At 25.9% G+C, this 25,314-nt stretch overlaps 1 protein-coding gene across 8 annotated transcripts in view; it reads left to right on the forward strand.

Moving 5' to 3' along the window:
• The window catches only part of LOC109599587 (collagen alpha-1(XVIII) chain), a 233,932-nt gene that overhangs the window by 121,302 nt on the left and 87,316 nt on the right, over positions 1-25,314 (forward strand). For 6 of the 8 annotated variants that reach the window (XM_049962847.1, XM_049962845.1, XM_049962850.1 and 3 more), the window contains exons 3-4: positions 6,026-6,389; positions 6,447-6,627. In XM_049962847.1, the coding sequence (XP_049818804.1) occupies positions 6,026-6,389; positions 6,447-6,627 (545 nt within the window). Of the gene's footprint in view, positions 1-6,025; positions 6,390-6,446; positions 6,628-12,080; positions 12,332-25,314 lie in introns of those variants that run through there. The other 2 variants (XM_049962852.1, XM_049962851.1) reach the window with 2 other exon arrangements.

Genomic DNA, 25,314 nt, shown 5'->3' on the forward strand with positions numbered 1-25,314 from the left:
TATAATTACAACCGGTTTTTATGAAACATTTAAACATTTATTACATTATAAATTAACTAAAATTCATAAGGTGGTAAAGTAACAAAAATATTCAACTTTCAAGCATAAATACTTAACTTTTACACTATTTTATGTGGGTCTGATAAAATAATTAATTATACAAAAATTACTTCAAGTTGTTTCTTGTTTATTCTTGCATTTAGTTTTAATAAATAATTACTATATAATTCTTTTAAAGTCAGATAAAATTATTAATTATATAGAAAAATTTACAATTAAGTAATGTAAATAATACTCACTTTTTTATATAGATATTAACACTACTAAAATACGTATATTGCATTTTTTATTAAAACCAGTGTATGTATATTTGTACCAATGAATAAATATATTATACTTTTTATATTTTTCAAGTAGTTCATTGAAAACACATTTATTTCATTTAAAATTAATTTTAAGCACAAATATTTACCTATTACACTATTTTATTTGAGTCAAATAAAATAATGAATAATACAAAAATTCCATAAAAGCTGTTTCAGGATTGCATTTACGTTTAGTTATTAATAAATAATTAACATTTTCAAGGCAATTCTTTAAAATAGAGCTGTATAATTCATTTAAATTTGGAATATCATTTTTAAAATAAATATTTAATTATTAGACTATACTATTTGAGTCAGATAAAATAATTAATTATATAAAACAATTTATAATTAAATAATTTTTATGTTGTAAAATTTCAAGCATAAATATTTAACTATTACACTCTTTTATTTGAGCCAGACAAAATAATGAATAATACAAAAATTACATAAAAGCCATTTCATGTTTATCTTTACGTTTAAATTAATATTTAAATAATTAACATTTTTCAGGTAATTACTTAAAAATATAATTATATAATTCATTTGAAGTTAAAATGCTATTTTTAAAATAAAATTCCTTTAAAAGTAAATTGTGTAGTATGTGTTAATTTCAAGCATAAATATTTAACATTATTTAACACTATTTTATTTGGGCCAGAGGAAATAATGAATTATACAAATTACATAAAAGCAGATTCCTATTTATCTCTTCTTTATTTAGTTATTAATAAATAATTAACATTTTTCAGGTAATAACTTTAAAACCGAACTATATAATTCATTTAAAACTGAATGGCCATTTTTAAAATAAATACTTAATTATCAGCTTAGTTATGTCAGATAAAATAGTATATCATACAGCACAAATTGTAATTAAATAATGTTACTTATTATTGCTGTTATAAATTTAAATATACTTTTATATTATATAAAATGTATAGTTGGTTTTTTTGAAAATTTAATGTCATTAATTAATTAATTGAGTCAGAAAAATAGTGAATTATACTATTATTATTATTACATAAAACTGTTTCCTGTTTATCTTTACATTTTATATTCGTTTGAAACAGAACACTAATGTTGGAATATCATTTTTAAAATAAATATTTATTTACTAGACTATCGTATTTGGGTCAGATAAAATAATAAATTACTCAGAACAATTTATAATTAAACAATGTTACTTATTATTTGTATTACAAATTAAAATATACTTTTTATAAAACACCCCCCAATTAATTTTTGTTCCAACATAGCACTAAAGGAGTGACATAAATCAAAAAGACCAGATCAATAATCGAAATTGATTTTATCGAAATAAATTATACAAATATAATTGCTTGATTGAATTACATAATTAAAACGATTATTTAAACATACATATTCGTTAATCTGCACTATTTAATTGGTTTATTAATGTAAACCCAATTACAGTAAATAATATAAAATTCATGCAATGCGCCAGAACTAAATTAAATTTATAATAATCACCAGTACAAAACAACAGTAAATCGTAAAAATTCTCGTACATGAACCCTCCTGAATATGCAAATATCTAAAAACAGCCCCTATCGCTTAATAAGTAGCTTTTTCACTTATCCCTTTGCATATGTAGTTAACGGTCATAATGTCGATACGATCTACAAACAAACCCATTGTCGAGTTACTTTTATTGCGACTGGCGAAAAAAAATGGACACGAATAAAATACGCACTCGAGGTTTACGTGTCCCTCTTTTTTTACATATATGAGTTAATCTATGGAAAACATTTACTTTCTGTTCGATATTTACAGTAATAGCAAAATATGCTAATGATCCACCGAACTGTTTGTGCCCCGGTCTGTAATTCTCGCTCAATTTATTATGTTTGAACACGGTATTACCATAATATGCACTATCTATGCTGCCATTTTGCACTGAATTAACTACTTTAATTTCGCATTAACTGTCTCAAATGAATAGGTAAAAAAGAATACGGACGAACTTAAAATAAATTAATATTCTTACCAGTTCCTGGTGCATTTCAGTTAGCAGATGCTGCCGCTCCTGCCGCAACACAACTGGATTAATGTTTATTGAATAAATGTACGTCTTGTATTTTACTATATAAATGTTGTTCGCGTTTTGTTAGTAAAACGAAAGTAAACAGTGAATAACAATTTGTTTTGAGTAGGAAGTTATTTTGTTAAAAGAAGGCAGAGAGTTGCTCATTTCTTGGCAAATATTTATCCAGAGTAGCATTTCCCAGTGTGCTGGCATTAATAAAATAAATAATTAATAGCTATCAAACGGAAAATGTATTTTGATTACTGCAAACTCGGAACAACTAATTTATTATTTAATAAATTTGTGGCTTCCGAGAAATGCAGGATTTAAATTGTAAACAGACAGAAGGGGGGAAAAGTTTGATTGCAAATTTTCATAATAATGTTATGACGAAAAAAATATATAATTTACGTAACGCAAATATAAAGCAGTCAACAACTAAGTCATTATTTAATGAGTTAGAGGCTTTTCAGAAATGCAGGATTTATGATATAAGGAAGTTGTAAAATAATATTAATTCAACAATTATTTAATATTAAAATATTAATTTAAATATTAGGTGTATTTCTTTATTATTAGTCTTTCCCATAATTATAAAGCAGACGTATCCATTGTGAATCGTAAGTTCACAATGGATACGTCTGCTACTAAATTATTTTGGAACTAAAAATTACTACTTGCATATATCCATTGCAAGGCCATAATTTGTTACAAGACGCCAATATAAAGCAACATATATTATTCAAGTCCCAAGATAAATATTGCAGCGACTATTTGGTTGAATCGATCTAGAACACGCAACGTTTGTTCACTGCAAGATGTGAATGTTTTACATATAAGAATATGATACTAAAAAAATATTTGATTAGACAACTTTTGTGATTACTAACTTTATAATAAAATACTAATTTTATAATAAAATACTTACACAAAAGTATTACCTTAATTGTACATACAGCATTGGCCGTAATTGGTAATTAAAATTGGTACGGGAATATCAAAATTATTAAGTTTATATTTATTTTGTTAAATAAAAAATAATTATATGACTTATAAAATTATAATTTAAAATTATAATTTTTTATTAAATATTTTTTATTAAAGCAATATTAAAAAAGTAATAAATCTGAAATATTAATTATCATTTTAGAAAAATGTAAATTTTATAGATTTTTTTTTTAATTAATAAATCAAAACCAAAATCCGGAACGTATTTACAAATGTATTTATAATATATATCATCATAAATTACTAATAACATCACTAGTTCAGAAATGTCGTGTTAATTATATAAGATACCATTGTTGTTCAAATTTAATTAATTAGTTAATTAATATTTCCTTCCATAATTAAGCTTATCTAAAATATTCATATACGTATGATTGACGGCATAAATATGAATAATTCGTACTTAAAATCACTGAGATGCATACGTATTCATTTTAAGATAAAATTACAAATATATATACTTTCAAGAGTATTATTATTAAAAACAATAAAAAATTAATTAATTAAACACACAGACTAACAATAATTAATGCTTGAATAGTCAATAATATAAAGTTCTGAATAAAACAAATTTTAAATACGCAATCTCAATTTATGTAACATACAAATTCACAACAATCGTTCATTTTTCCTAATTCAAACAAATAACATATTAATTGCGAATTTAAAACATATTTTTAATTTAACCAAATTACTTTTAAATTCGAGAGTTAATGGATGTAAAATGATTTTGCTAAAATTCCCTGCAACGCTGAGATACTTACATCCTACACATTCGATTTCTTTTTTAAATTAGGTACGCTGCTAAAATAAGATTACAAAATGTTTCATTAAAGCATTTAATTAAACATTCTATTTCAAATTGCGTTCGAGTTTATTAAATATTATTATATGCTGGATGGGACTACATCAAGCACTTTTCATTAAAAAACACACCATTGAAATTAAAACAAACAACTTTTTGTTTAGGTGCATAATTAGCACGTAATTCTGAATCTCGATTTGTCTATAAAAGTGTAAATTAATTTTAAACAGATTTTAAAAGTTAATTTATATTATATTGCAGGAAGTAAATATAAATACTTAAAACTTTTTTATATACATATAAGGAAAAGTAAAGAACTATTCATTATTTAGCAATTAAAACTTTTCCTAATTTATTTTCAGTAAAATTTCATTTATTGTTTTGCTGGAAGTAACACCAACTTTGATAAATTCAACACCTGTATTTTATACATAAAGCTAAATATATGCTTTTATTAATCGAGGGACTTTTTAATATTTAATTTAATTACACAAAAACGTACATAGTGTATCATTCAAAATAACAAAGTTATTGATTTTTTGAAATACACAAAATTAAACGTAAATAACGAATATCCTGGGAACATGTTTTCTTAGTGGTTGATTAACGTGCGTGACAAAACTGAACTTTCCAGCATAAAAATTTGTGATTTTACAGATATTTTAGTTATACCGTTATATACTCATATACTCAATAATAGTTAAAATTTGACCTCTTTAATATCAATTCAAAATAAAAATTCATTCCGACCTGTTATTATTATTATATATTTTTTTATTTATTACCATTGGAATGTTAAAATACTTTGTTGATATAAATTATCCAAAAATAGTTCTAATCCTTTGCCACCTTTTACACCCTAATTGAGATTTAACCCTTCCACAAACGAATCGAGATTTACAACCTTAAAAAAATTGAAATTTCATAATGTTTGAATTAATTTATCAACATCAATCTGGCTTTCACACAAAATTTCGAATATTTGTATATAGAGATTCCTTTCAGACGGCATTCTTCTCTATGAACCCTCCACTTTCAAAACAGTAATAGATAGCGTCAAACTCATTTCCGGCTTAGCTGGAGGCTTTTAACGAAACCACTGTATTAATAAAAATTTACCTGATTTCAGAATGCTCTCAAATCTACAGCTTCCAAAATATAGAGTTAAAAAATCATTCATTCTCCGTAACTCACTCCCTACTTCCGAGATTTTATTCTTAAGGTCTAGTTTTCGGATACATCTTGAAACGCCGGCAGACACACAGTTTGTTGGTCTAGTTACCGAAATTACCAGCCAAATCAACTTTTTTTATTTTATCTGAATTTAGTAACTAACTAAATTCAGACTAAAGAAGGACGAGCATGTCGCTGTCGCGAACCCATAATATTTTCCCCTACCAACGCGGCTTAGAAAGTTTTCACTTCAAAAATAAGAAAATTAAATAAAAATAAGTTAATATTTAATGATTTATTCATAAAATATATAAAAAATGTTTATGCGGATTATTTAAAAGGTATTTTGAAAAAATTTCTCCCATTTTTTAATTTAGAAGCAGCTAAATTGAAAATGTTCAGATTTTAAACAAAATGTTAACGTTAATGCTAATGAAACAAGCAAAATGTACAATAAAATAATCAGCTTTAGTTGGTTTTTATTGATCTATTGCCTATTTAAAAATTTATTTACACATTTGAGTTCATTTTATTTTACAAAAAAAAGAATATGTATTTTAAGATAATCTATAATTTTATTTTTTTATTTTATAAACACAACTAATTATGGTAATTTACTTCCAGTTTCCGAATATGACCTGTTGGACGCCGTCAAAATCCCGTTCGTCGACTCGAAAACCCAATACATCGACGAGGACGGTCACGACGGCTTCCCGGCGTTCGGATTCAGAGCCGGATCGGACGTAAAGATCGCCCACCGGCAAATCCTGCCGGAGAAACTGTCCGCCGAATTCTCGATCCTGATCAGCGCCAAACCTCGAAGCCGTCGCGGCGGCTTCATATTCGCCGTGGTCAACCCCTACGACACCGTTGTGCAACTGGGGGTCAAGATCACGCCGGAGGGTACCGGCTCCTTCATCATCTCCCTGTTCTACACGGCCGCCACAGAGATCGTATCCCAAACCATCGCAAATTTCACCGTTAACAGGTCGGTACGGTTTTAATTTTATGAAATCCATCTAATGCGTCCATTTTTAACGGGCAGGTTTTACGGTAAATGGACAAGGTTCGCGTTTAAGGTGACCGCCGAAAACGTGACGTTGTATTTGAACTGCAACGAGACGGAAACGTTGGCGGTGAAAAAGGATCCGGCGGAGTTAGTCTTCGATTCCGCTTCGACGCTGTACATAGCCCAGGCGGGTCCGACACTCGGCGAACCCTACGAGGTAAGTGACTTAATCCGGCTCCGGTTTCTGCCTGTTTGCATTTGAATCTGTTCGGTTTTTATCTGATCGCCGCATGAACCTGTGTAATAAATATGAATTTTCGGCATCAGATATGTTTTATCCGATAACCGCATCTTTGAAATGCAAACCACATTGTATTTTTATCTGTGTTCTTGAAAATTGTGCGGTGCAACAGCTTTAATTAAAACTGAATATAAGGTTGTAGGTTGGATAATTAGAACAACCAAAAATAGTCCTGGCTAGTTATGTAGAAAATAGACACACAAAAAGCCTCTTTTATTATTACATTAAATTTGAATAATTAGATATCGTAAACAAACAAACATCAACTTGTCCAAAATACACATAATATTCCCATTCCTCTTGTCTTTTCATAATATTTTAATACACACATATTTTACCCTCCGTGTTTACACACTTCATTATACTGTAACTCAAAGTAAATCCCCACTTCAAATTAAATGGCAATATTAAATGGAGTTTGCATGTAATTAATTACAAGGTATACATTAAAAACTTAAACCAACATGTGCGTTTAAAAACGGAACTGAATATGAGATTTTATTTTTTCATAAATCTTAATTTTCGTTCATGTTATTTAATCAACTCAAAGCTGTATAAAATGAAATATTTGATTAAATATACATTTTCCGGTATTATTAAATCAACTTGCGTAAAAATAATACGATACTTCTTTAATTTTATTTTTAAGCTATTATCTTTTTATTAAAATTTTTACGTTCTTATTACTCTAACGTTAAGCTCTTTAAAAAGTTTTGTTATGATCAGATTTGTCTTGCTTTTAAAAACTTCCTTATTTGCAGCATTAATCTGTATACCCAATATTAAAAATATCTAAACTGAAATATTTATTGCTCTTATTGCAGAAATGATCCACAATTTATAATATAATAATAATAATAATAACAATAGAGATTAAGTAGAAATGTTAAAATATAATGTACCATAATTAATAATAAGAATAATTTTCATATTTACAGACTTATTTAAACATAAACTTTTTGTGATTTCAGTTTTTTAAAAATATATAAATAAAATCATTTTTGCTTTTGGGAAACGTTGATAAAATTTTGCTAATGAAATATTATTATATTTTTAATTCCTTGTATAAAAACCAAATAATATGATTTAATTTAATGAAATTTCATACCCGTTTTCTATTATCGACTTTGTGTTGTCAGTATAATCAATTAAATAGATTTATATCCTTATATTAAAATAAATCAATGTGGTTTAATTTAATTCGATTTAAAAATTGATATAAAGTTATTAACAATAAAATGTAACTTTATAACTTTATTTTTATTGTCAATTTTGGGAGGACAGTAAATATGGATGGCTAAATCGAATTACTACTATTTTTTTCGATGCAAGATAGCTCTATCTTCAAGGATGTCTCTAATTGAAAAAAGTCAATTTGAATTAATTTAATTTAGTTCAAAAATTGATATTAAAATGTTGACAATAAAATTAAACTTCATAATTTTTAACCCTGATTTTTATTACCAACTTGGGAAGAATAGTAAATTGAGTTAACTTTTTTCGATATAAGAAAATAAATCAATCTGATTTACTTTAATTCAGTTCGAAATTATTTAATAATTATTAAATAAATTTAAAAAAGGAAAGCATTTCATATTTTAAATTTAAAATAGATTAGATATAAAAATGTGAGGGTGTTAAAAACCAATGTATCTTAATTAAATTGCGAATTACTATAATTATTCAAACTAATTATTATCAAAATCCATAAAATGGTACTAAAGTTTTACCGAAATATTTAACAATAAATCTAACAATATTAATTCAAAATGGCTTCTTAAAATAAACTTTCTTTTTATCGAATCAAACAAACGAGAATTGTAATAAATACATAAATGAAAACTTTGTAGCAAAGACATTACAAAGGTTGTTGTTTATTAAAATGCGTCCCATTCGAATTAAAACTTACATTTCAATACAATCTCGTTATTATTTCAACAATTCATTTCAATTGTAAACAACATCTTACCTACAGTACAAACTAACAAGTATATACGGCAAAATAATAAAATCAATACCGGCCAATTAATAGAGCATCCACTAAGAAATATTCCTTGCTTCATTTCCGCCGCGTTGAACTTTCCTGAAGTGCTTTCACCGTGAAAACGGCTTGTCATTTTCGTCTTATAATTATCCGTTCACTTAGAAATTTTCTACTCCTTAATAACGTAAAACTGTGACAAAGCGGTGTTTGCTGCATTTATACAACGGACGTCATCTCGACTTTACAGGGTCTTATTTGCTGACGTTCTGTAATATACATGCAGCAGAGATTGCATTCGAGTCGTTCGTATAAAATTGAGACATTAAAAGTTTTCGGTATCCAACTTTGCTTTTTAAAAGGAATACGGACTTTTAATAATGACGGACTTTATTTTTCGCACGCCATCTCGAAGGACTTTTAGTTTGAATCCACATTAATAATAATAAGCTATGATAAGTTACTAGTCTACAGTAATTTATTTAATTATATTTGCAGCCGTATTTCCCATTGTAAAGGACTTACATTTAGTTTTGTTGAGTTGTAAATAAGAGTATTTGATCTGCTAAGGACAGAATCAGATTGTAAAGAAGAGAGCTGCGGTATTTGCGGTCGGTGTGGCTATTCCCATGTCCATGTTCCAGTTTTTGGTTGGTTGCATTATAGCCAATCTAATTTGTAAGGATTTTCAACAACTGGTGAATACAACGTTCCCTCTAATTTTTAAGGGCTTGAAGGGAATTCGATTTAACATTTAATTTTAATTATATTAAATGTTTAAAATTAAGCATAGTTTTAGTTTATTAATAACAATAGGTTAAAGACACATTATATCATATCATCATACATATTTTGTAAGTTAGTATTAGGAAATATTTGCATAATTTTAGCATACATAACATTATAGGTTATGCTAAACATTTACTTTGTAGGCAAATTGTTTGGATTAAATATTATCCTATCTGACCAATGCATAATTAATTTTCTACTATATTCTAATTCTAACTATAATCAAAATGATTTTAGCATTAGGTAAACATTAATATGAATATTGTTATAAATTTTTTTAATATTAATTAAAATACTTTTATAAATCAACATTTTATTTTATATAACATAAAAATACAAGGCGATATTTGTTTCACATGCAATTTAAGTATTTCATCGGAATCAGTAAGATCGGAATCTTCTTAATAACAGGTTATGCATTATTTGAATACTCTTTTATTCTAAAATTATGATTTATTGTATTTAATTTCTACATAGTGATCTTTATTTGTTTTTATTTCATTTTTCAATAACAGGTTTAATTCCTAAATTGTTTAAATTTAATATTATTTACAGTATATCCGCTTTGAAATTAATTTAATATTTTAACTACTATATATAAATGTGTATTTTTCACTATGGTGTAGAAATATTTTAATCTGAAATGTTAATATTTTTTTTGAAATTTGTTATTGTTTTATAATCTTTTAAGGTAATAATTTTGGTTTGTATAAAAATATTTGTAATTTTAATGATAAAGAAATTTTCAACATTTCAACAGAATAGAGAATGTTTAAAAAAATGAGAAAATTATTTATTTATCTAAGTATGTCTTGAAGAAAATAGACCATACGTATATATACTAAAATATGTAGCATAGATTATGAATTCTTATTACTCTTAAGCTTTTCATAGAAAAAAAATATACTCTTGATTAGTATTGTTAACACAGCCGTTTTTAAGAGATTTTGCAGAAATTTACATTTGTGGACTATATTTTCTTCAGAGGAAACTATATAAATTTTCTTCCTTATTATACGTGGTCCTAAATTTGGATCACCCATTTTGTATATAAGTATAAATTTATATAAAAATATTATTATATGTAAATAAACTAAAAGGAGTATAATTCAATATTAAACTTAAAAGTGGGATCCTAATGTGATATTTGTGGAAAATGTAAGTTTTTTTTAAAATTCCTTGATTCTCTGAAAATTATTTGTTTCAATTTAATTTGTGTCTTAAAATTGGCGAATTTAACTTATATTTATAAATTTGAGAAATAAACCATGCCTAAAATTTAAAAATATTTGATTTGATGTAATATTTGTCGAATGTGTCAGCTTTTTTAGAATAACTGTCTTTATTCTTAAAATTGGTGAATGCACAACATTACTCATATTTACAAATTGGTATTTTTATTTCTAATATATTATACAATTTAAAAACAAATTATACTTTTTTTACTAATTTTATTGAATTAAAATATAATTTGTTAATTTTATATATATATATATATATATATATATATATATATAATATTTGGCGAATGCGCCAGTTTTTTAAAAATAATTTGAAACAATTTCGAGAAGGAAGAACAGAAAACTACATACCCAACACTATCCAAGAAATCTTAGAGGACAAATTATCAGTCACTAACCTAATAAAATACTTAAAAAATATTCAAATGTATAATAAAATATAATGTAAAACTGTATATACATACATATTCGCTAATAACCCTTAAGTGGTTGATGTGATTAATAAAAAAAAAATTATTTTTATTTTTATATTATTTACTATTACTTCGGGATTAAATCCAAATTTTATTAATTATTTATCTATTTAATATTTTACTCTTTAAACCATTTTCCTTTTTTAGAAATATATTTTTGCACCTTATTGCTACTATGATTTTAGTGGTATGGTTTTATTAATTTAGCTATTAATGTTCTTTGTTTCTAAATGGTTGAATTTTAAACTGCCTTTAACTTTCAAGTAAGTAAACGATATCTTGAATCGTAAAAAAGGGGAACATTTGATTTAAATTTAGACGTTCATTCGTTCGTCCCACATTAAACGTGACCCCATCGCCATCATCTACGATAATGGACAAGGAGAGACGTTGCGGAAAAGATGGAAGCTGTGGCCCGTGCGGCCGTCCAGTCATCCCCCGCACATCCGAATCTACGATTCGGTGGCTTTGATTACAGATAAACGTAAGCGATCGCCGATCCGCCGTCCGATATTGGCGGAGCCGCGTCGAGAAAATGAGATCGTACCAAACTTCTTGATAAGGGGACGGGCTCTTTTGAGACATTTTAGTGTCCGAACAACGAACCGGAGCTTTCGCATTATCCGCCGCCCCCGCCGTTCGCGTCCCACGGCGCTTCGTTAAGCCCAACAACAGTTTTTAAAACAACCGATATAATTAGTTAATTTATTTGGATGTTAAAACGTATCGTTGCAGGCGTTGCGCAGACGGGCCGCAACGCGGACGCACGTTGAACGTTCCGTGTTACACCATTCGGCGCTTCTTTGGGCACAGTAGCGTCTCGACGCTCGGCGACGTCGCATCCGGACCAACGTTCAGATTGTTCGCAAGACATCTCACGCAATGCTACATGACACGTCGTTACCCCGCATCTCGCCAGGCCGTTCCCGTCTCACCACAATGACTTTTCTCGACTGTTGAATGTGTTGTGATGTGAAGAGGTCGCGATGGCAATGGTACTTTCTGGCCAGAGTCGGCTGCTGGTCGCTCTGTGCCTCACACTTTTGGTGCTCGCTGGCGCGTTAGCGGTCGGTTCATTCACCGGATGGTTCCAACCGAGACACGTCACTGAACCAGTGCCAGCAAAGCTTAGACAGGTACCCCCTCATCCCCATTTACAGTGCGTCTCGATGTTTCATTGTTTGATGTTTAAGTACCAAGCACCACGCATACTCACCAGTTCATTTTGCTCTAATACAAGCACCGGACTCATTATCATAGTGAAATTGTCGCTGGATCATTTTTAATTCATTCGGCGGATATGAATTTGTTTTTATCCGTGGTTTTGCGTAGACTTGATTATTTTTATCGACGCTAAAAATGAATTATTTATAAAAAAATATTATTCTATGCATGGAAAAAACAAAATATAAAAATAAAAAAAAATTCAGAATTTTAGTAACACACTAATCTAATATTTATATAAACACTGAATAATTAGTTTGTTTTTAAATATTTTATAAATATTAAACTAACTTGTGAATTTATAGTTTATTATAAACATTTATTAAAAAATTAAACCAAAAATTAAAAATTTATGCTAACGTGTATTCCAATAAAAAATTTATAAAAAAAGAATCTTTGTCTTTTGGAAATTTAATTTTTCTTAGACTATTTTGAATATGAGACATATTAGAATAAAATAAAGATTCTATATTCTTTATTTAATTTTACTACAATAATTATTTGAAACCAAAGCTACAATTACGTATAATATCTACTGAAAAAAAATTAGTAAAAGTGTCCAAACTAAAATTGATTATATTGACACAATTCTTCTGAAAAGTAAATAATAAATTTTACTTTATATTATTCATTAACTTATAGATGAACAAAGAGTATATTGGCGAGGTTTTATCAGTTTTAATTCAATCAATTGAATTTCTTATTGAGACACCTGTTGAACTGAATATTTTATCTGCCATTAAAATAGTGACTTTAAGTGTGACGGTATTCTCGTAAATGAATAAAGTATTAATAACTTAACTGAACTTACAATAAAAGCAAATAATATTTCTTTTAAAAAATTGCTTGATATATATATATATATATATATATATATATATATATATATATATATATATATATAATAAAATTAACTGTAACTTTTTTATTAAAAGTTTCTGCATTCAATATTTTCAGTAAAATCAAGAGAGATATTGATTGCAGTTTCAATCAACAACATAAAATAGAGTTTTAATCATGTAATATTTCAAACTTTTCTTATTTTGTTTCCTTTCTACGTTGGAAGCACTGACATTTTAATATTGAGCAGAAATAAAAATAATATACTTTCAACATTACAAGTTTTCTGTAATAAATAACATGCAAGTCCTTTCCAAGGTTCTGATTTTCAAACTTTGAAATTAAAATTTTTATTTTGCTTAATAAATATTTTTTCCAAATTTTAGGACTTCGTACAACATTCACATAAAATAATTTTATTTATGTTTACTTTCAGGAAAGCTATATTTTTGTGAAATGAATTTTTTGAAGATGCTCTGGAAAAGTTTTAAATTATACTATTTTAATAAGATAAATATTTTAAAACAGTAAATTAAATTACATAATACAGAAAAAATTAAATTGAATAATTATATAAAATATATTGAATATGTATAATAATTAAATTCTAAAATAACTGTAGAAATAAAAACCTTAAAAATCCAACAATAAACATTTAAAATTTACGGCTTTCTCTAAAATTTTATTCTACCACAATAAATGCTGCAATGACACATTTTTCTGAGTAATTTCTCTTCTACGTATGAGGAATTTATACGTACTTCTTTTATGTTACAGAATAACGTCAAATAAAAGTTTCAGACTCGAAATTAAAAGCTGGCAATTTATATTAATAAGAATAAAAGTATTGTAAGAGTATACATTAAAGTGTTAAATGGAATTTGCTGTTTAGTAAGCTGACCTCTCGAGAAGGTTTATTGTATTTTATACTTTATTTATTATTATTGTCATTATTTTTGAATAGTATTAGATTTTAATCATAAACACACAATGTGAAAATCAATCATTGTCTATAATATTCAGTTTAATTATATTGTTATATAAACAACGATCCATTTAATTTTATAGAATCAACAAACTTTTCTTGAATAAATTCACTTTAGTAATTGCTAATTTTAGTAAATACAATTTTAATAATTGTAATGTTTCAAGTTTTATTTTATTTCCTTTCTACGTTGGATTCACTGACATTTTAATATTAAATGATTTTTTTTTCTCAATTTTTTGCAATAAATGAAATAAAATATGTAGTCTTTTAGTTTTTACTCTTTGAAATTAAAACGTTTAGTTTATAGAATAAATAATTTTTCCAAACTTTATGAATTCGTGCGATAATCTGGCATAAAATGATTTAATATTAATCATTAAATATTATATATTTCAAATATATTTTATAATTATAAATGTATTTATGTGTTAATCACAAAATTTATTCGGCCTTATAATGTAAAATTAAATTATTAACTTTTTAAATTACTGTATATATTGATTCCATTAGGAATTTTGAATTTTATATTTTATATTTTTATTATTTTATTACATAAAAATAAATTTAAAAATATTTAAATTTAGTACGTATTTTATTTATAAAACTCTCTAATTAATAATTACATACATTTACTTTCAAGGAAATTAGTTTAAAACTATATTTTTGTGAATTGAATTCCTTGAACATTTTTGTTCTGGGAATATTTTAGACTTATACTTTAATTAATCAAATATGTAAAACTGGAAATTAGACAAGTAGAAAAGATAGTAAGTATAATAATTAATCCTAAAACAACTGCACAAATAAAAACTATAAAAATAAAAGCATTTAAAATATACTCTCCACTTAAAATTTTATTTGACGATAATAAATGGTGGGTGATATGACACATTTTTCTGAGTAATTCCTCGTTTAAAGTATGAGAAATTTATACGTACCTCTTTTATGTCTCAGAATAATGTCAAATAAAGGTTTAAACCACTGAATTAAAAAGTGGCAATTTATATTAATGAGAGCAAAAGTATTGTCGAAATATAAATTAAAGAGTGGAATTTACGAGTTTCTAAACTAACCTATCGAGAAGGTTTTATTGTATTTATATACAAAGCCATTAAAAAGTAAAAGATTGTAGAGGATACCTTTCGTTGATCTCAAAAAAGATTTGTTACTACCATTACCTATAAGGCTTAGATTTATGAAAAAATGTTGTTAAATACCTTAAACTAAGCAAGATTAAAGAAGGAATATTTATTGGATCACATATTCGAAAATTGAAAGGATAAGAAATTTGATTAAATTTTAAGCGATACACGTGCAGAAGAATTACTTGAGAATTGTTGCAAAATGGGTTGTCGTATTTCTCTCAAAATTCATTTCTTGCCCTCCTATTTAAATTAAGGAGAAAGAATTCAAATTTATAACCAGAATTGTGCTATCAGGTCTAGTTCTTTTTATGCCGCACAAAAAGAACACAGCATTCTTCCGGAAAACAAAACATTTTAAATAAACCATTAATTGATCCAGATTTTGTCCTAAGATTTCGTATGCTAAAATTTTTTGGTTACTAAATGTTCTTTCACAATGTTTATTTGAGAATAAATCAGCACCCTGGCAGTCTTTCAAGAGAATCATAGATGATTTTCTTGGAAACAAGAAAAGTCATAATTACATACAAATTGTAACTGAGAAATTATTGTGATGTTTTATTAAAAACATACGAAAACAATGATATTTTATATTTTGCAAATCTGGCGTAGATAAAAAACAATTACAAAATCGAATTCAGCACATCGATTTACCTTACAAACACTGTTTGTTTGCCTCAGTTCAAAACCAGTGTTATTTAATTTTGTTTATCTATTATCTATGTAAAAAGATTTGAAAATCTTTGTAAAAAATATTTTCAGATTATTATTGCTATTATTATTATTATACAGTAGGATCTACGAAATTAGAAAACCTATATAAGATTAAAATGCCGAAGAACCAACTGAGGCACAACCCTTAATTCATTCCACAGCATCGTTTCTCCTTAGATTAAAACATTCCACTAGTGTTTGTTTACATTCTGTCTACTCTTCGGGAATTTAAAGGACCAAAGCTTTTCACTGTAACAGGCACGTACTCCAACAAATTGCCATTCATTACATAAAAAATGGGCCGGCAGAAACAATCGCATAGGCATCGTCATTTGAATATTGTCGACCGATACTAATGTCAGGAATCGCGTTCAGGAGCACGGTGAAATAATATACGGGATGCATAATTTCAACATGTGAATTTTGATACAATTGCAAATTCATTTCCACAACGCACGGACCCGTTATTAATCCAATCATGGTTGATGATGACTCTAAACACGGCCACATTTATGCATATGGTGACGTTCCATTTCATCGTTCTGATATTCCCTCCTTTCTCCGTTCCAACGTTCCGACGTTCAATCCAACGGAACGTCGACGAATCGAGAAAAATCACTTGAAGACGTAGACATTGTTTCGTGTGGAACAATCAAATTAAATTTAAACATATTTCGAACGCGTTAATAGGATCGTTACACTCCAACTGTTATAAGATGGTGGCGCAGAATAATCTCGGATCGTAAATTTCGTGCATTAAGTGTTTAGTGAAGGCGATAAATACAGTTAGTAACGGAAGCGCAAATTACTAACACAATATTGAACGCGAGGCGGCAAATTATTATTTGCGAAGCCACTGTAATTTTGCGTTAATATTTAATTACCATTTTCATTTTCGCATGCACTTTAATCGAGTCCGGTTTTCATCACGTTACGACTTTAATGTTACATATGTATGTATGTTAAAACGAATATTGCACACTATTTTTACTGACGTGATTACTACTTCAAACATGCAGATTTTAATTTCATAAAAACCGTTCAAATATTCGGCTTTTTTTTGTTCAACAATAGCTTGTTTGTTCAAAGAAAATTTTGTTGATTCAAGAAAATTAAATAGGTCGTTGTTTATATAACGATATAATTAAACTGAATTTGGTAGACAATGATTGATTTCCGCATTGCACTATTTATAATTCAGTTAAAAATTGTTAATGATGAAACTTAATAATATTCAATATACAAAAAACATAATAATTAAAGTACTAAATACAATTCGATTTGTTGATAAGCCAGGCATACATACATACTACATAGGTATATATTAATTATTCAAAACTACCCACAGGTGACCTTTTTTGTAGAGCGTTTAATTTCATACAAAAATATATGTTGGCGATTTTATAATATTTACATTCCTATAAGTTATAAAATTTAGATATCAAAAATATATTTTTTTTTTACATTCTTTAAACTGTGACCTCCAATACCTTCTAAACGGAAAGATTTATAAAAAAATTAGAAGATGTGTTTTTTGTAGAGCGTTCAATTTCCTACAAGAAATGTAATTAAAAATTTCCTATAAGATCCAGTGATGGCAAGATATAGATTTCGCCATATGGGACTGAAAAAAAAAATGGATAACTGACATGAGGAGGACCTTTTATTAAAATTAAGAACTCATCTTTGGAGAGCATTTTTTAATAAAGTCTAGGAACCAATTTTTCAGTGTCGAAATTTAAAAAAGGTCTATTTTATATTCATACATATATTTAAAATTTTTCTATTTTACCATAAGTGTTACTATTATTGTAACGACCTTGATATTTAAAATTCACTTTATTAAAAAAAATAATAATGTTTATTGCCATGTCAGTAACATAACCGGATAAATAATCAGAAAACATTTACTTACAAATATTTTCAAAATTTTAAAAAAATATAAAATGCAAATTATGGTAATGAATAATGTTAAAACAATTATAAAATTTATCAAAAATATATATATTATATTCATAAACAAAATTAAAACAATTAATTTAATATTTTAATATTACAATTTCCAAAAATATTCAAATCTATTAAAATGTCTTATTGAAAAAAATATATTACAAACATAATATTAAATATTATAACAATATAAATATTTCTGAGATCTAATAAATAAGATATATTTATTTAAAACCTATTGTATCAATAAAAAAATACATACAATTTCCGTCAAACGTTAATACGTATTTTATTATTACATTATATTGTATATAGTAATGTTTTCTATTTTACTACTGAATCATTAGAACATAAAAAATAAACTGAAGACATTTATTTATTTAAAAAAAAATTCAAGATATTTTAAAAATTGAAAATATAAGGAATACTAATTATATAAAAAAAATAATTTTAAAATAATTATGTAATTTGATAAAAATCAGTAATAAAAAAATAAATAATTAATTAACTTAGTTATTTACAAAAATTATTAAATTTTCTTATAGAAAAAAAAATATTATAACCATAATTTTCAATATTTATTATATTTGTGCGACATTATAAATAAAATAAAAATAATATAATATAAATAAAATAAAAATAAAATCGAACCCTAATATGTTATATAATTTAACAATACGTTTGTATTCATTAATTTAAATCTACAGCTTTTAATGTCATGAGTAAAACTTTTATTTGACATAAAAGAGGTGCATGTAAATATATGTTCATCGAATCCTAATATGTTATATAATTTAACAATACGTTTATATTAATTAATTAAATGTACAGCTTTTAATGTCATGAGAAAAACTTTTATTTGACATAAAAGAGGTACATGTAAATTCGTCAAACGTAGAAGAGAAATTACTGAGAAAAATGTGTCATATTACCATTTATTATGGTTAAATAAAATTTTAGAGAAAGCGGTAAATTTTATATGTTGGATTTTATAGTTTTTTAATTCTACAGTTGTTTTAGCCTTTAATTATTATACATACTATATATGTATATTTAATCCAATTATTCAGTTTAACTTTATGTGTATTTTGTAATTTATTTCCCAGTTTTAAAATATTTGCGTAAATAAAATATAATATATAATATAACATAATACAATGTAATATATTACTTTTCAAAAACTTCTTCAAAAAATTTGTTTCACAAAAATTTGATTTTAAATTAGTTTTCTTGAAAATAAATGTATGTAATCATTAATTGGAGTTTTACTTCTCACAAAATATATTTAAAATTTTTAAATTTATTTGTTACGCAATGGTAAATAATAGAAATAAGAAAAAGACTAATTCTTCCTTTATACATAAAATTGATATCAATTACTGTATACATATTTTTTAAATTAATAAATTTACTATGTATTAGTATTTATCATTATTTTTATTATTATTATTATATGTATTTTATTTTTGATTAATATTAAAATTTCAACTTAGAGAAATAACAAAATAAAGGATTAAAACATCGTTATTAATTGCACTTGTAGTCAATGTAAGAAATTTTGATTAATATATAATATAATTAAATTAAATATTCTATGATTGATTTCCATATTGTACGTGTTTATCATTTAATTAAAGTTAGTTAGTTAATCATTGAAGTTTAATACTATTTAAAAAACTGCAGCAAAGAAAACTTATTTAATAAATAAAGTATAAAAATAAGCCTCGAGAGGTCAACTTACTAACTCGTAAATTCCATTACACAATTTAATATATATTTTTACAATACTTTTGTTCTCATTAATATACCATATATTACAAACTTTTAATTTCGTAACTGAAATATTTATTTGACGTTATTTTGTAACATAAAAAAGTTTTTATTTTATTTTAATGTGAGTTATTTATAGTAAAATCAATGAAAAAAACTAATAAAATAAATTCTAAATTTAAAAAGAGAGAATAAATTTAATTTTATCTGACAGTTTTCAAAATCTGTATAACAATCAAAATTTGTCATTAATTAATTATACTGAAATTTCATTAAAGTGATGATAAGTCATCAAACTAATAGAGAATCAGATGGATTAAAATCTTTCTAAACCTCGATGCTCTAAAATTTTCCAGCAATATTTCATAATTTTTCTCTTTAATTTATTACTTTCATTTTATCCTCAGCGAGTCTTACAATTAGTGCACGGTTTAATATGCATAAAACCTTACTTTACTTAAGGAACCTGTAAACCGTAATATTTTTTTCACTTTAAAACGTATTAAAAGTATTTTAATTTAAACTAGTTTCCTAAGAATTCATGGATTTTTATAAATTAAAATAAAAAATTTTTATCCTTTATTCACCTAATTTTGTGTGAAATTTCCATTCGAGTGGAATTAATTATTTCAGCTAAAAACTCTCTTAATTATATTATGTTCGTAATTAAAATTAGTAGTTAATCAAAATTTTCAATTTGCATAATGATATTCTATTGTATTTTCATATTTGTTTATTATTGAATATAAAACAGCCTATTTATACTTATAATCACATTGATATTAATTTAAAGTGAATTTCTCTTTTGTGAGTGGTCACTAATAATTATTAATTTGTTATGAATTATGCAAAAGTTATGGAACTAATCAACAATACTGTTTAATGGACTTTTTATGTATTAAATTTTATTAGAACCACACGGGATATTACCTGAATTAACTCCGATATGTTCTTGATTAATTTTCACAATTTTGTGATTGTAAAAATTGATTGATGATTATAATTAAACGTCGAAATTAACTGCACCAGCTATTTATAAATTCATCAACAAATATTGACATTTTTGGCTAAGCATAATTCTCTTTTAATTAAATTTAAAATTTATTATTCATTTAAAATAAACCATTTCTGTTTATGCAAAAATTCCACAAATTTACATTTTTAAACAGAATGAGAATATATTATTAAAATTCATTCATTATTCTTCCTATTTTTATACGTGCCTAAAAATGCAAAATTTACAGTAATAAACATGCGAAAACAAGACGTGAAACGTACAAGTTAAATAGGTTTTGTCTCCCATCAAATTTTGATTATGAATACATCAAAATGTTCTTGGAAAAGGTCGTTAATGATTGAAATAAGGGACTTAATTTCCGGGAAACATATCTGATCGATTTTAAAATATGAGCGGATGTGTTTCTGAACGGTTATAAGTCTTAATTCGATTGTTAATTAATCATTTTAAATTAAGTTATTACTATTTTCATTTAATACCCATACAAAACCATTTTTCATCTTATATTAAATTGTTTTTATGAAGGTCAATTAAGTGGAAGGAATGTTTAATTAAATTACAAGGAGTTTAAAAAAAAAAACATGAAATATTGTCGGAATAAAAAAGATTTGTGGAACACTAATTATTCAACGGAACGAATAAATTATTCATATTCCATCGTTATATCAAAGTCAATTTATCAAAGAAGTTTTTGAAATAAGGGTCTTATAAAATTAAAAGATCGACACTGACCTCTTATTTTCAGAGTGTATTCCTTATATTTAATAATGCGAACAGCGAAACGACATGTAAAAAACGACTCCATTCCACAAATACGAATAAAAAAATTGTGATTGATGTTGTAACAAGTCTACGGGAGTATTTACAATATCATAATTATGAATTTAAGTTTGATGAGTTTTTTGTATAATAATGATTAATGTTCAAATTAAGAAATAAAATATTAAATAAAATTAAATTTTCTAATTATGTCAGTTTGTCTGTAAATTCCATTGAATACTTTAATTTTTATCATTAAAATAATATTATTTTATGCGAGACTATTCCACAAATGCATAAAAATTTCAATTTCAAAAAGTAAAAAATCAATTTCCAAAGTACATATATAAATCATTTATTCAGTTTAATACTAAAATGTCAGTGATTAAAACAACGTATTTAAAAACATTGTTATTTATTGAAATTGTAATAAATATCTATCTAAATTTTACGAAAAATAGTTAAAGTGATTTTATTCAAGAAATTATTGTTGATTCTACAAATTTAAATGGGTCGTTGTTTATAACAATATAATTAAACTGAATATTGTTTGCAATGATTGATTTCAGCATTGTGTGTTTATGATTTAATTAAGGTTTGTTAATCATTGAAATTTAATACTATTCAAAATGCTGCAACAATAAAATCATTAATAATAAATAAAATATAATTAAACCTTTTCGACTGCTTCTCTGTCAGCTTACTAACCTGTAAATTCCATTAAACACTTTCGTTCGTTTCATTCATTTTAACATTTAATTTTTACACATATTCAATATGATTTATTCATTTTTTCAATTTAATTGTATGTCACTTTTATTATAAGGCCTAATACAAATTTTAATTAATTTATAAATTCATTTAAAATTATGGAAATTACTTTCAATATATATTATACAATTATTAAAAAAATATTTTATGAAATTATTGCATTTTATAAAGTTATAAATTTTAATTTCAAAATAAAAATCAATTAATTACTGAAACGAATTTTATTAATTATAAGAAAATCAGTGTATTTTTAAATTCTATTAAGACAAACAAAACTAATAAAATCTAATCTAAAACTAATAAAAACTAATCTTAAATTTAGAAATGGAGAATAAATTTTGAAACTTAATTTTACTATAAATTATTTCACAATTTTATCTGGAAGTTTTCATAATCTGTACAGCAATCTAAATTTGTCATTAATTAATTATTCTGAATATTCATTAAAATGATGATAAATCCTTAAACTAAGGCAGAATCAGATGGATTAAAACCTCCTACAAAAATTCTCCCTTTAAAAATAGCATCGCTTAATTTAGGAAAAAATCCTCCTCTCCTTTATCTATTGCTTGAACAAAATTCACAAACAAATCAATCCAAACTTGATATGAAGTGGAGGTAAAATCTTTTTTGGTATCAACGAATGTTATATTCTTCACGTTAACTTGGCCTGAAATAAATTGACCTCTCTGAGGTTATTCTTTTACTTTGTAATGGTTTTGCTATTCCAAAAACGTAGAAAAGAGTAATACGTAGTAAATTCAGCCTGAAGCCCTAGTAACAGCCATAACGTTTTAAATTGAGTTTTGCTAAAAAATGTCATAATTGAAAAATATCACATGTTGGGAAATTTTTACCGCCAATTTCGGTTTTAGCAGTCTAAAATTAACAAAAAACAACCTCTTACACCACAGTCGTAAAATGTTTGGTGTAATTTTAGATTTCCACTTCACATACATATTACAAAGACTAAAAGGATAATTAATTTTCTGGTGTTGTATAAAATTGAATAAAAATTAACTGGCATTGTTATATTTATTCTAATAGCAGAAATTTTTATTGTAATGAAACCTAATTAAAGTGCTCGTTTTACCTGAATACAAGGGATTAGTATTTTCAATTCGTTTTAAGCTGAGAATTCGCGGCCCGTTTCGGGTTAATTATCTCTATTTAATTTCCGGCTCGGCTATCCTAAGTAAAGATGTCGATTTGTGGGCGTCAGGACAGAACGATTTCGAAGGATCCAGTCGGGGATTACGCCCGAAAACAGGTACGGTGGCTCATAATTGGTTACGTATGATATAGTTAACGTATCTAACCAAAGGGACGTGAACTGTACGGTTGGACAATAGCCTTTTCAGTTCTCAGTCCTGAATGAACGACTCCTTATTGTTAGTTAAATTACTTTTCAACTTTGACGCATTTTGACGCCCAACTCAAACTTTATTGTAATTGAAATAATGGGAAACTTTGAACATTCTACAAATTCTTTAATAACTGCAAAGTCAAAAGTAATCGCGAACATTATTTTTACGTGCCAGTTAACTCACTGAACGTCGACCTCAGCAAAACTGCATTCAATTTCTCAATTAGTCCGATGACTCTGATTCAGACCGTTCCGTGGACGGATTCCATTCTAGCTGGAAAAAAACGTCGGAAAATGAATGTCGAAAACATGACTTTGTGCCCTAATTAGCCGATAGACGTGGCGGACGTAATGTGTTTGAAAACGCCTAGAGGTACTATCGCGTTCATAAGTGGTCTGCCACTTCAATGAACGCGATAGTACCTTAACATGGGACAGTGATGATTTGTGTAAAAACCGGATCGACGACTCAAATAATTGGGACTACTTTAAATTTCCCCAGCGTCTTTTTGTATCGAATTATGAAGAATGGAACTCATTTGCATTTATTTGCCAGTTCGATCCCGCCGAAATTATACCGGGGATTCGAATTATTTAATTACGTTGATATTTTCTAATTCCATGTTAGTCGAAGAAGTGTAAGAAAGAGCTGCAGGAATTGTTAATTCCGTTTGTGTCTTTTAATCAATTAACAAATAAGAGACTCACTTTAATGAAAAATTAATTACTAACAAAATTTAAATTATAAAAATGTGATATTGAATTTAAACAAATGCAATTTCATTAATTTTTTTATCTAAATCTAATTGTACCAATTAAAATTATTCGTTAAATTATAAAAATTTAAATTATAAAAATGTGATATCGAATTTAAGCAAATGCAATTTCATTATTTTTTTTATCTAAATCTATCCGTAATATAAGTTTCCTGTTTCCTTTTAAATTATTATTATTTTTTTAAATAATAATAATAATAATTCAAAAAACGATTCGCCCGAAACGATGTGTAACCAAACGAATAATTTTAATTGTACCAATTTTGAACAAGATTCAATTCAATTCAAACTAAATTTTACCACAAAATTATGTTAATAATTCTTTGATAGTTGAAAAAATGTATAAAAGAGGTGCAATAATTTGTAATTTCGTTTGTACCTTTTAATCAATTAACAAATAAGAAATTCTGTTTAATGAAAAATTAAAACGATTTTATTTTATATTTTAAAAACTGTGATATCTAATAAAAGCAATGTTTAATAATTTTAATAATGAATTAATTAAAAGATACACAGTTAAAATATACGGATGCCAAACTCTGTTCTAAATTTAATAAGCACTGTGTTTCATATTTTCTTGGAAAATATCAAAAACAACTGATTGATTTTTAATAATGAAATTATTGCAATTGACATTAAACTCTTTTTCAAAACTAAGCTTAAAATAACAGAGACTTGAGTCTAACATGAAAAACCATTTTAGAAATTAACTAAGCGGCAAGTTTTTGGTCAACTCCCAGAACTGTTTTCTTCCACACCAACAATAATCCAAAAAACAATGGACCCGAAACAGCGGGC

This window comes from Aethina tumida, chromosome 2, assembly GCF_024364675.1.
Source record: "Aethina tumida isolate Nest 87 chromosome 2, icAetTumi1.1, whole genome shotgun sequence".
NCBI lineage: Eukaryota > Metazoa > Arthropoda > Insecta > Coleoptera > Nitidulidae > Aethina > Aethina tumida.